This window comes from Taeniopygia guttata, chromosome 21 (assembly GCF_048771995.1).
Source record: "Taeniopygia guttata chromosome 21, bTaeGut7.mat, whole genome shotgun sequence".
NCBI lineage: Eukaryota > Metazoa > Chordata > Aves > Passeriformes > Estrildidae > Taeniopygia > Taeniopygia guttata.
In genome coordinates, this window is record NC_133046.1 from 1,254,147 (window position 1) to 1,267,908 (window position 13,762).

General features: G+C 45.7%; 1 protein-coding gene across 9 annotated transcripts in view; it reads right to left on the reverse strand.

Moving 5' to 3' along the window:
- CASZ1 (castor zinc finger 1) overlaps positions 1 to 13,762 on the reverse strand; it is a 193,268-nt gene that overhangs the window by 14,892 nt on the left and 164,614 nt on the right. For all 9 annotated transcript variants that reach the window (XM_072917497.1, XM_072917494.1, XM_072917496.1 and 6 more), the window contains 6 exons: positions 12,838 to 13,002; positions 10,244 to 10,416; positions 8,650 to 9,518; positions 6,620 to 6,761; positions 5,424 to 5,487; positions 2,665 to 2,825 (listed from right to left, as the gene is read on the reverse strand). In XM_072917497.1, coding sequence (XP_072773598.1) covers positions 2,665 to 2,825; positions 5,424 to 5,487; positions 6,620 to 6,761; positions 8,650 to 9,518; positions 10,244 to 10,416; positions 12,838 to 13,002 — 1,574 coding nt within the window. The remainder of the gene's footprint in view (positions 1 to 2,664; positions 2,826 to 5,423; positions 5,488 to 6,619; positions 6,762 to 8,649; positions 9,519 to 10,243; positions 10,417 to 12,837; positions 13,003 to 13,762) is intronic.

Below are 13,762 nucleotides of genomic sequence, written 5' to 3' on the forward strand. Positions count from 1 at the left end.
TCTTGGCCCAAATGGCCAAGAGGGCAAAAGCAGCTCAGCGTGGTGTCACTGCTCACCCACTGCTGAGGTTCTCTGGACTTAAGTGCAGCACAAATACACGTGATTTTAGGAAACTCCAGAATCACAGGGAATCAAGAAAACAAGTAAGAAACACTGGCAGGAAGGATTTGAAACTTAACAAGGGAATCTTGCATAATTAAGGTACAACAAACTACAGTTGCTCTGATGAGCAGGAAAGCAAGAGACAAACAGCAGCCTGTATGGTCCCGAGGGACCTCTCACCAATGGGAGGGCAAAGCAAAGAGAAAAAACTTGTACTGGAGAAGGAAGGTCTGTGGATATACTACATGTGCTGTCAGTTATGGCTTGCAGGGAGAAGAGGAAGGAAAGTAATTGTGGGGTAAGAGAAGAAACCACGTTATTGCAAACTAAAGGGGCTGTTTTAGCAGAGACAAGACGTGCTGAACCTAGGAAGAAGGCCTCCCAAAAAAAAGGAGGTGATGAATCAAAAATGGATGCATGATAAAATTTGCTTTGGATGAGAAAACTAAAGACAAAGCAGAGAACTGGGGATGTAGTGAATGCCTTCTAGAAGAGCAGATAAAGGGACTCATTCGAAAAATATAAAAATGCACAAATCAAGTCAGTCTGGATGATATATGTCCTGAAGTGCAATGGAAATTAACTCCCAAACTGATTACATTACCATTTGCTGGTTTTTAAGCCATAGAGAAGTGGGAGGTACTACATAAGTGGAAAAAAAAAAAAAAAAAAAGGAAATGAAACAGTCCAGGTACTGGTTCTTTGAGGAGAAAAAGAAAAGACAAGCCATCTTTGGCAATTACCATACCTCTGGCCTTAACTTCTTCTTCCAGTAAAGTAATGGAACAAATATTAAGAGGGAGGAGAAAATCATTAAACATCTAGAGGAGAAAGGAACCATGAGCAATAAACAGCATCAGGATTATAAAGAATAAATCTTGCCAGACAAATTTAATTGCTTTTTTTGATAGAATTACAAAATTAGTGGACGAAGGGATGCAATATATTTGGATTTTAGTAAAGCATTTGATTCAGTCTTGCATATGCTCAGAATTAATTCAAATTGGCCTGGATGTAATGCCACCTCATGGCTTGAAACTGGCTGAGGAACCATAAACAAAGGCTGATGACAACCAGCACCACACTGAGCTGGGAGGAGGAGGCATCGTGTGAGTGCTGAGAGGAGGGCTTGGGTTAGTCTGAGTTTATTTCACATCTTAATTAGTAATCTAGCAGTAAACAGTGTGTTTATGAAATTCACAAAGATACTAAACTGGGAGGAGGTGGCAATACCAGTGCAAGAGCAGAAAAAGAGCACAGAGAGGTTTGGCAAGACAAGGGGGAACGTTCAGAACAGGAGAATCATGTTTGGAAACACACAACAAATACAGCTGGGCGTGGGGGGTGTTTTATACACTGGGGACTCACTAAACACCTTTAAAAGCAATTCTGTGTCACAGAGGATGATAACCATGGTACTCTACACTATTCTGTGTAGATACAAACAAATTCTGAGCTGCCTATTTGGGGGCAGGAAGCTTGTTCTGTCAGGGGTGGGGAATTCTGCACCATCCAGGGAACAACAGGAAAGCAACAGGACCAGCAGGCACAAGGGTCTAATGCAGAGTCAAATTAAAGGAGGAAAGTGAGCCTGGTTAAATGGAATGCTAAAGTTTGGGACTGTCTGAAGGGGCTGAACTCCAGCTGCAGAGAGGGATGATCTGCTGTGGTTCAAGGGATATAAACAGAGCTGCAACAAAACTATAAGAAGTGGAATAATAATACTCCCAGAGACAAGAAAATAGCCACACTGCATGGCACTATTACAACCAGACCAGACAAAATGCAAATGGACTGCTGGGAAGGATCTCACACCAGCCAGGGGCTGATGGACTAGAAGATTTTTGAGTGCTGTCCATTAAAGCCTTTGATTCACAAAGTGTGCAGTGGCATTTGTAGGTGACTCTCTGTGTCAGAGCACAAACCTCTGTGTTTGCCTGGGTGTACCTGTGTGCCCTCAGAGCACGTGTCTGTCTGGGCATGTTTGTGCACGTGTCTGTATGTGGTGAGCTTTGTAACTGCTCCATTTTCTTTTTGAGTCTCCTTTCCTACAACAAAAGCAGCAGAAACCATCCCAGCTCGCAGACCCTTTTCCTTACTCCCATGCCTCCACATCCCCAAAACTTGTATAGTTTCAGTTGAAATGCCCCAGGAAGCGTGTCAAGGCACCAGTGGCCTGTGAGTAGTAAGTGGCCATGGTCTCACACAGCCCCAGTGCTAAGAGCTACACTGAGTCCCCTGGGCTCACACTGCAGGGTCGTAAGGAGGAGCCTAAGCTGAAGCCCAGGATAACAGAACTACATGAAGATCTGTGCTCATATCTGGTTCTCAAGACCCCTTTGCAAAATAATTCTATGTGGGCAGGTATTTCTAAGCAGACGTTAACACCTGGTGCAGGCAGGTATGACCAAGTGCTAAATGTGCTCCAGGTGATCAGTGTCTGACAGAATCAGGCCTTTACATCCAACAGAACTCTGTGTTCAGGGTGAGCCAGTGAGTCAGACACTTTGCAAAGGAAGCACCTTCCCCTTTCCTCTGTTCCCAGCTCCGTGCTGTCCTTACCGGCGCAGGTACATCTTCCACGGCTCAGAGAGCTTCTCCTGGACAAGGGCCTTCACTGCCTTGCCCAAGTACTGGCTTGGCTCCCCAGCCCCAGCCTGGCTGCCTTCGCCTTCTGTCTTTATGTTCAGCAGGTTGCCAAGGCTGGCACTGGTCTTGGACATCTGGAACAAGAACACACACATTGCATCAAGCCCAGCACACAGACACAGCTACCCCCAGGCCTGTCCCAACAGAGAGCAGTGTCTTCAAAGATTGAAAGAAAAGACAAAAAGGCTGTGCAGGCTGCTCCACCTGCCTCAGCAAAAGTTAGTAACACCTTACTCTTCTGCATCTTCCACCCAACCATCATGAAGCACTCAGGTGTCCACTGAATATTTATTCATGGATCTTGTTAAACTAATGAAGCATCCTGTCTGTTTTATCCATGAGGAAACTGAGGTGAAGAGAGACATCCCCCATCTGACTATGCAAAAGGGGTGTGGGCTTCAACAGCAAAAGCTCTCTGTAGCTCCTACAAATTCCTGGTGGTAGAACTGGCAAACTCCAGTTTATTAGGTCATCTTATCCCAGCCACAAGGATGTCTCCTTTAAAGTGACTATCAGGTGTGTGTGAGGGGTAGAAGGATGAAAATCTCATGCAACTGGGGAAAAAAATCTGTCTCAAGTTCCTGGAAAATTCTTACTAACGTCAATGATAAAATTGTGTCACTTTTCTGTGCTAAATGGACACATCCTCCACAAAGCAGGACTTGGTCTCACAATCTGCACTGTGTGAAAGGCTTCAAATAGAATCTACACAGAGAAGGTTTAGAGGTCCAGGTGTATAATGTATAGGATAGAAAAATGAAGTTACTCAAGCCTGCCTAGAGGGAAAATTTTCTTTCAGAATAAATGCATGATTTCCCAGACTCTTTCTTTCTCTGTTGTCTCTCAATTGCCTCCAGTAACAACGTGAATTTCACAGCCTGAATAAAATGCAGGGTTGGGCCCAACACTTGCACTGGAAGCTCCACCCACTTGAGGGTCTCAGAGCCCTTTATAAATATCAGTTAATTAAGCCTGACAACCCCCTAAATAAACTGCAATAGGCTTCAGGAATCCTGGTTATTTGAGGCTCTCTTAATGCCCCCTGAAGGTAAAGCCCCTGCTGCTGCGTGGAGATTGCAACTCTTTATGGTTGGAGTCAGAAATTCAAATCGTGTGTTTCCACTGGTAATTCCATTTCTGTAAAGTTTTTTTTCCCTGTTCTTTTCCCTCAAAAAACAATGAAGGATTTGATTCTGCAATCTTTAGTCTTGGAATTGGTTCTATCAATCACATACACAGTGGGTTCTACTCTTTGCTGGTTTATCTCATTGGTTAATCCCAGTCCTTGAACCTGACTCCTAGTTTGCACCTGTGCTACATTTGCTTTGCTCAACTTTAAGAATCTTACGTCAGACTGCACACAAAGAAATGCTTTTTTCTAAGCATATACTTATATCACATATTATCCTGGAGATTTTCAAGGGAAGCCTCGATTGAAAGAGAATTTCCCTGATCTGGGACCTTCAGAATGGCCCATGACCCCAGAGAGCAGAGCTACTAAAGACATTTGCTCACTGAAGAAAGACCTGAATATTTGGAAACACTAAAGGGACAATAACAAAGAAACAAATAAGAAATTAAGTTTAAAAGATAAAATCAAAAACTCAGTGTAACAGAAAGCCAATGGAGGAGAAAAGTGACGTAAGGATAAATGCAGAAATTAAACAGCATAGAAAAAAACAGTGATAAGAAAGAAAGGAGGTGGGAGATTACCAGGCAAAGTCATTTTGCCCTCTCTTGAGGGTTATATGGCCCTGATGCATGTAACACCCAGAGCCAAGGGGATGGCAATAGTTATGCCTATAAAACCTATCACATAGCAGAATATTACAGCATGGCTCAAAGGGTGCCCTGATCTCTAGAGCAGTTGTATACAGCCTCAGAATTAATCTTAGTACAGTAGAATTTATCATGTGAAAGAGAAATATACATTTGAGGTGATGTATAATTTAACGAAAAAGTAAGGAAAAAGAGACTGTGCATCATCTAAAATAAATATTCTAGGGCACAGTAAAGGGGACTCTGTTAGATACCATTACTCACACCAGAAAGACAGAAATTGATGATTTTGTTCAAAACTTCTAATTTTTTCTTCTCTTTCATACACACAGATTATTCTCTCCCCCCCCAAATGAAGGAAAATGTTTTTAAGTAAGTAAACAAAATTAATAACTATAAAAGGGAAGTGAGAGAGAAGTTTCCAGGTCCTGAAAACAAAAACAAACAAACCCAAATCAAATAAAAAACCCAAAACCGTCCAAAAGAAAAGAAAAGAAAAGAAAAGAAAAGAAAAGAAAAGAAAAGAAAAGAAAAGAAAAGAAAAGAAAAGAAAAGAAAAGAAAAGAAAAGAAAAGAAAAGAAAAGAAAAGAAAAGAAAAGAAAAGAAAAGAAAAGCTTTTGGAGCCCTCCTCTGTCTAGAAAGGATGAGAAAAAAAAAAAGGTGTCAGAGGCGGCAATATATTTCTTCAGCCAGTTCATTAAATTAATTCGTAAGCAGTGGCTCTGAAATTATACCCGATGAAAAATGGTCTCAAAATTTAAATGGTACAAACTCATCTTATTAGAGGCAAAACATTAAAAAACAAACGCATCTCTTCCCCCCCTTCCCCGCTATCGCAGCTTTAATTTCTCTTGGTGGGGGGAATGAAAGGCGTTTGATGGATGGCTCTTACCTTATTCATAAGCGAGGATAAAAGAGATGAATTTGCTGAGACTGTGTGGCCATTTGATTCATTACTGAAACACACAAACCAACAGGGTTTAGTTAAGATGTGCACAGGGACTGTGAGCGCTGAGATTAATCCTCCTCCCTTCAGGCTGCCTCGCTCCTCACCTACGACATCCAGGGGAAAAGAATGATGCCAACCTTCCCCTGGGCAGGCCAAACTCGCCTACTTGTGATAGCCAAGAGGGACAGAAAGAGGGTCTCAGGTCTGCAAAATTTAGATCTTTCAACTACTAAATGGCACGGACCTCTTCCCCCGTTGTCCACTCCATCACACTTCATTTGTTTGCTCATGACCTCCCCCAGGTTTTACCCTTTCATCCCATTAGAATTTTCAGAAATACCACAAAAATACCACACAAGCAGGGAGGGATGTTGACAAAGGCTCTGCTGCCAGGGACAGGGGCAGTAAGGAAGACAAGGCACAACCCTGCACTGAAAGGCAGCCTTAGGATCTCTGCAGTTGGCTCCAAGTGCAAAGGGAGTTTGTTTAAATAAGGTATGGACAGGAATGGAAACAAAGGTCAAAGTGGAGCTCACTTATCCCAGGATAAGTTCCTCTGCTCTTTTTCCACACAGCACAACCCTCAAACACTCCTTTTCTCAGCAGAGATGCTGGGCAGGTGGGACACATGCTTTGAGAAAGATACGCTCACATCTGCACAACCATCACCAGAACTGCAGAGCAGCCTACGCCAGACCCAGAGCAGAGTGAGCCTGACACCCAGCTTTGTGTGTCCAGATTCTCTGGAATGTGCTTCCCTAAGCCCTGATTCAACAGACTACAGCAGTGCAAATGCTGCTGCTAAGAGTGTGCTGAGGTGTGGCAGTGGAGCAGTTTCAGTCAGCAATTGATAAGAGGACTAAGTGAAAACAGCTTTGCCAGCAGCTTGATTTTCAGAAGGGAGCAGAAGAAGTGAAGCTCTTGTTGAAGAGTCAGTAGGTGCCTGTGAGCCCAAAAAACCACCTGGAGAATGGGGGGCAGAGTAAGCCTGCCTGCTTTTAGTTTTGGGGTGTTCAACTCAACCACTGTGAAGCTGCCTTTCACCAGCATGCTGTGTCCTCTTGAATTACAGGTATGGAAACATCCCAAAGCCTGATGCTGGGAAGTGCTGAGTGTTCCTGCGTGCCCACTTCTCTCACCCGTGGTCCTTGACACTCAGGTCCAAGCTGTGCTCCTGCAAGGGGTCCTGACTGGTGGCAGATGTGGGTCCCATGGCCTCCGCAGGTTCCTGCTTCACCTGGACTGGATTGAACCGCCCGGGAGGTGCTGGTTGTCCATTACCTGCTCAAGAAATACAGGGAAATTATGTGCAAAAAAATAAATTAAAAGCATAGGTCTAAAATGAGGTTACAACAGCAAACAAGTAAGTTAAATCATTGGCATCAGTGCCTAAGTGGAAAAAGCAAAAAAAAGTGTGTGGGGGAGGGAAGTACTGGGATTGCTGGTCAGCGTTTATTGCCAAGTTGACATGATGGGTTCTGACGTCCACTCCAGTGTGGAAATTCTTCAAGTGATAATTATTGCAAAATTATGTCAAAGTTGTCCAGGCTACGGGCCCTTTAAAGGAGAAGGGCGGAAGGAGCGTGGGGGAGACCTGATTCTCTGCACAAACTGTCATAACTAATTTGCGGGGCTGCCTCTTAAGCGTTTATTAAAGACTCTGTTAATGCTGAGGCAATGTGGCAGCTTTCGACTGCTAGTCAAGCCCCCTTGCTCGTCCCCAGCCCCGGCGTTGCTGTGGCGACAGCGCGGCCCGGCCGAGCCTCTGCCCGCCGGGACGAGCCAAGGTGACATGAGGGACCGCGACCTCCTGCCAGCCCTGCCCGTGTCCCCCAAAAACCAGCACGATCCGATCTCGGGAGCAGGCCCAGCACCCAGCCCATGGAAGAACAATTCGAATTAAAGGAGAGGAAAGGGAGCGGGGAGGGATGTAAGAGAACAAATTGAAGGAAAAAAATTAGGAAAAACGGCAAAGAAAAAAGGAGGGAAAAAAAGTTGCTGACAGAAACATGTCTGCAGAGCTTTTTTCCACAATCCCCAAGTGACTAAAATATTAATTTACCCTCCGGCAGTACAGCTGACGGCGAGCTGCTTCTCAGACAGCAAGTGGCATTTTATTAAAAAATAAAGGAAAACAGTTCCCTCAATGACCTTTCTCTGCTTTAGGAAACAATTTTTCAAACAATAATTTCAAAAGTATGCGAAGTTTCCCCTCCCTCTTTAATCAGATCACTTCCTTCTACTCCCCCGTTCCTCCTGGGCACACGGGGCCATCAGCAGCATGGCCTGGGTTTAGCCCAGCTCAGGGCTTAGCCCAGCTCAGGGTTTAACCCAGCTCAGGGTTCAGCCCAGCTCAGGGTTTAGCCCAGCTCCGGGTTTAGCCCAGCTCCGGGCTCAGCCCAGCTCAGGGTTTAACCCAGCTCTGAGCTTGGCCCAGATCCAGGCTCGGCCCAGCTCCAGGTTTAGCCCAGCTCTGGGCTCAGCCCAGCACCACGGGTGCTGCCTGGCATGGACTGCCCAGCCCTGCCCTGCCCTGCCCTGCCTGGCCCAGGGCACTTCCCCTTCCCATCTTTTACCCCTTGGTTAGCACAGGGAGGGAGGAGCACAGCCTGCAAGAACTGACCAAAAAGGAGGTCCTGTCTGGGGACTGTACCAACACTATCCCCAAACCCACAGCTGGGACAAAAAAGCTGAAGCACAGAACAGCCCCCAGATCAGGAAAATAACTGGCCATGAGCTACAGGACCATCAACACCAGGTCTAGCTAAAGCTTGATACAGTCTCAGTAGAGCCTGAAAGTACTGGCTAAGATATTTTTTCTTCATTTCTATTTTCAATACAGTGCCTCTCTCTTTTCAGCCTATAGCCAATTACACACAGCAACACTCTTCAGCTCTGGTAAGAGCCTACTCCCTTCATGGGCAAAAATGTTTCTTGCCTCTTCTGGCCATGTGGGCATAAGGCAGGCTCCACAAGAAACCTCGCCAAGACTGCCTTCCTCAAGGGTTAATTAAACACAACCAAATTCATTCTCCCATTTATTTTCTTTTTCTACCCCCTTCCCAATTGCAGTCCCATGGACAGCTGGGTGGCTTCTCATTCATTCTCCTCCAAGCCATCAGGCACTGCTCTGCCTCCCACCACTATCACAACTGATGAGGTAACTCACCTGCTTCAAGTGCCACAGAGGGCTTGAGTGCAGCTGCTGCCAGCCTGGCCATCATAGGAGAGATTAATCCCTTACTAGCAGAGATCCTTTCCATTATAGAGGCTGCTGGAGCAGGCGAAGAAGTAGCCACTGGATCACCAGATCCTGAAACTGCCTGGGATGAGGAATCCGTAGGAGCAGACGATGCTGGATTGGTGCCAGAAGAACCAGCAGTCATCAGATTAGCCGAGCTGGCAGGAAGTGGTGTAGAGACCCGACTGGGGATGATGGGGAAGAAGGATCCAGCTGTTCCAGGAAGTGCTGAGTTGGAGAGTGCCAGGGCCAAGGGTATATTGCTAGGAAGAGCCTGGGAAAGCAGGCCAGAGATCTTTGTGGCTGGTGTCATGCTGTTGGCAGACTTGGTGGCCTGTGAGGAAGCAAGCTCAGCTGCAGAGGAAGGCGCAGCTGGGACGATGAGAGAAACGGAAGACTGCTGACTGGTCGGGGAGGCACTCAGGCTGGAGTTCTTGGAGCTCATGGCAGAGAAGTCAATAAGGTCATCGTTACTGGACTCCTCTTGCTCGTTATCCTTGGAGCCCAGGAGTGAGGCAGGCAGGCCCAGCACTCCTGAGCTCCGGATGTGCCGGCGCTCGTGTTTGCGTTTATGGGAAGTCATCTGGCTGGTGGAGGTGAAGGTGAAACCACAGCCTGCCCTTATGCAGTGGAAGTGGTTGGTGGCCTTGCTGTAGACACAGCCCTCATACTTGCATTCCTCGTACTTGTAGAACTTCTTGAAGCCATCCTTGGCATAGGCATCATCTTTGATGTGGTAGCTCTTGTGCTTCTCAATGTCACACTTGTTCTTGAAGGTGAATGTACATCCAGGTCTCCTGCAAGGGCATCGAGGAGAGGGTGGTTGGCTGTGATGGCAGAGCTGCTGCCTCCCACCTCCCTCTAGGACAAAGACTGGGGCTGTTAATGAGAACACTGCCCCAGCTGCAGAGGGGCTGAGAGCTACCTGTGGGTAACCTGGGACACCCAGGCAAGCAGGTATGCTGCCGTGTGGGAGGGCTGGGAAGCTCACTCCACTCTGTGGAATTGCCACAAGAACATGGGAATACAGGCACCTTCCACTAAAAGTTCCAACAAAACAGAAAGTAAAGGGTACTAAGATACAAATTGTGCTTTCCTGCTCTTCCTGAAAACCTAAGGGATCAACAGAAGAGCAGCTGTGTACAGAAGGCTAAGTCTGGCCCCAAAAGGTACGAGCTGGCTGGAGAGAACCCTACCATGGAAGTGCCATTAGCAGTGTATTAATGGCCTACAGTTGCACTATGAAGAGCACTGTAGTCTCTTTCCCAAATGACTCTAGGCTCTGTTTTCTCAGTGGGTATCCTCTCCTCAGATCATACTCCTGCCTTCAGAGTGGTCTGTGGCACAGTCCTGGAATTCACATCTACTCTGGTACACAAGTTCTCCCAGAAGCAATACTGAGAAGGTCACAGCAGAGCAAATCAAGTCCCTGTGCATACTCCTGAAATTGTGACTTGGCAGAAGGAGGCACACAGACCACACAGCTCTGAGGCAGGACTCCTCCCCTTCCCTGCTGTCTCACCTGCAATGGAAGTGAGTGGTTTTCTGCCCGTAGAACTGGCATTCCACAGTGCCACAGTCCTCCGTGGCACGGAACCGCTGGAACCCGTCGTTGATGAGCTGCGTGTTCTTCTTGTGAAAGTTCTCATGGGTCATCACATCAGAGGTGCTTGTATAGACCTTGTTACACCCCACCTACCCCAGGCCCAAAGAGAAGAGTCATCAGCACAGCCGTTTAACAGCCTGACATTATTACCAGCAGCAATAAATACATGAGTAGCACACGTACATTTAATAGTTCCATTTGTGTGCTTCTCCTAGGGGTATTAAGTCATCACTTTAATTCCCAATCTAAAGACTGATAGAGCATAGAACAGTTGTGAAAAAAAAACCAAACACAAACCAACTCTCTGGGCATGAACTAGTAAGAAAAAAAGGGAGGACTGGAGGATAAAATACCAGCTCTAGATAATCATGTCTGCTTGGGGAAGCAGTTAGTGGGGTTCCTGCTCTTAAAGAGAACAGAACACTAATATATGCTGTTGCTTTTTGTTATCATGGAGTGACACAGAACAAAGCAGGGTTTCATCTATTTGGGGAATATAAAATTGAGTGGGAATAAGTTATTTACTTCTTTAGTCCTTTTGGGAGGTAAGGCATGCTGGTGCAACATGAGGCCAAACTGTCTTTTGAGCATGTAATAAATGGTTTCACTCTAGCAAATCTTAAACCCCATGTTCAGCTGGCTTTATGAAACTAGTGACTTTTTTTCCCTGTCACTGTTCAAGACTCTCACTTCAATAATTTTAAACTTGTGCAGCGAATGGGAATGCTGTGATGAGGACGGAATGCTGAAAACCTGCTTTCCTCTGGGTAAAGCGGGGCAACTTTGCCATATTGAGTAAAAACCCACTGGAATCTGAAAACGTCCTCAGCCCTGCTGAGGGAGGGTTTTTTTTCTTTTCTTCTAGCACAACATGTGCCAATGCCTGCACCATCTCAGAAATGAAGAGAAGGAAAACACCACCCCTTAGTTCAGCCCAGGTTGATTCAAACAGGCAATAACAAAACCCATGACAAATACCGGGAGAAAAAAATAAAAAGGATCTCCAGCTATTTCCAATATAAAAGAGCCTCTCTCTCTCTCCACACTGACACCTTGAAAAAAGACAGGCCTTGCATGGCATAAAAAAAAAGAATTAAACAAAAGCGTCCTTAGGAATAATTTGCAATGCAGCTCTTGGTGCGAAAGCCTAAAAAAATGTCAGTTTATATAAACAACTAACTGAATTTTATCCACACCAATTATGGACATAAAGAAAAAAACCCCATGTGATGGATGGCACAAATTCTGCCATTTAAGCAGTATTTTCTTTAATTGGGAGTTTACATTCTGACACCTTTCCTGTAAGGCACTGCTTACATGGGCATGACTTTACTGGAAGACAGTGGGCACAGGATGGAATTAGCCATATATAGCTGTGTAAGCGAGGGTCTCTATTTGAACTCTGAGTGGCTTAAGGCTGTGAAACACTCCTTGTACTCTGAAAAAAAATAAAGCAAATCCTACCCTACTCAACTGAAGAAACTAAATAATCAATATTATGGAAGTGGTAACAGAAAATATCCTCAAGAGAAAGACACATGAAATTCCCAATTTATCAAATGCTGCAAGCACATGCTTCAACCAGTCCCTATTCAGGACAGAACTTGAGTGCATGCCTAACATTTAAGTATGTGCTTAAGCCCCATTGACTTCAGAAAGCTTCAAGTTAAACATATGCTGAAGTCTATCCTAGCAAAGCATTTAAGCATGTGATTAAGGCCTTGTGACTTTAACTGGGGTCTTAAACTGCTGGGACAGGTCAGGAAGTCAGCCTGACTTTTCAGACCAGAAAATCTGTCACCAAGGGCAGGCGGATCACTCTGCTTGTAACTGCACATTTTGAGGGCAATGGTTTAGGCCACAATTCTACTAAAACGAGTACACATCAAACCACTGAACCTGAGGAACTGTCTAAAACAGTGAAGGCATCACAGTGGCATCTGTGCAGCAGCTCCAGCTCTGGCTGAAGCTGCTGCTGAAGCTTGGCTGCCCCTGAAACATGGCTCTCAGCCTACACCTCACATGAGTGCCACTGGCAAAGAACACGGAGAACCGGGGGTGTTAAGTGCAGATATGTGACATTAAGGTTTAATTACTTTAGAAATTGATTATGGAGGAAATTAACCCAGTGCTAAAGGGCAGATGTGCCACAAGAAAGTCTGGTTTCAAGGGAGGGACGGATCAGATTTGAGTAGAGGAACGCAGTGGCAATTAAGAAGTCCCTGAGTCTCAGAGAATGGGACTTCCTTCAGTAAGTCCAAGACTGAGAAACCCTTGAGACCTGCTTTGCCTCACTGCATGGACAAGGCTTCTAAAAACTGACAACGGGGCTTCTCTTTGCCATTGCCAGCGCTCGGCATGACAAGTGCAGTGAGGACAGGGCGCAGACTTGTCAAGGGGGCTCCTGAATGAGAAGTGAGCAGGACAGGCTCTGAATGTCCCCGCTGTGCCTTAGGACAGCGTGGGGTGCCCAGGCCCCGCAGAGCCCCCGAGGAGCAGCTGAGCCTCACCTGCATGCAGTGGTAGTGGGTGCTCTTCCCGTTCAGGTGGCAGCCGTGGTAGTACACGCTGCAGTCGTCCAGGGGGCTGAAGCGCATGAAGCCGTGCTGCAGGGAGTTATCCCGTTTCTTGTGCATGTTGTAATGCCGAATCACATCCTGTTTACTAGTGAATCTCTGCAGAGATACAGACACAGACAGTGAGACACGCATGGTGCCCAGTGGGTGAGTAATCCTGGGGGCAGGGTGGGTGCCTTTTGTTGTTGTTAATAAACTTATAGGACCAGGAGTTGAAAGCTTGGCAGTAATCACCCCAAGAGAATCAGATTAAAGAGGAATTGTGTGCATGTATCTTCTTGGTAAAGGGAAAGTAAATACACAAGTTCTAGAGTAAACATGGCACTGGGGTGATGCCCAGAATCTGCTCCCTGCAGCTTTAAGATTGCAGGTCTTCTAACATAATTTTAGCTGCAACTATCTCAAGAAGTGCTATAGTTAGAAAGCAAACCAGTGAACTGAACAGCCTACAAGCAACTAAGCCAAGCTCCCAAGTCACTCACTGCAGTGGTTAGCAAGACACTGGCTGCCACATTCATGCTGGACTAGAAATCAGGAAAAACCCTTTGCTCTTTTACACTGTCCTCCCATTCTAAGTCTCTTTTGTCCCCTAGAAGGTAGGACAGTTTTATCAGGAAAAGAGGGACACAAGATTTTCTTCAATTCACACAAAAAGATGCTTTTCTACAGAAAAATAGAGCTCAGAGCACAATCTGTATCACCAGAATATCCTTTTCAATCTCTACCTGCTTGAAGCAATGAAGGGGTACCCCATTGTCAGAGCAGGCTAAGTGCCTTTAAAATGAAGCTTTTTATTTCTATTTCCCACAGACATCAATATTTACCACAGAAGGTGAGAAAGTAAATCTGATTTTTTTAA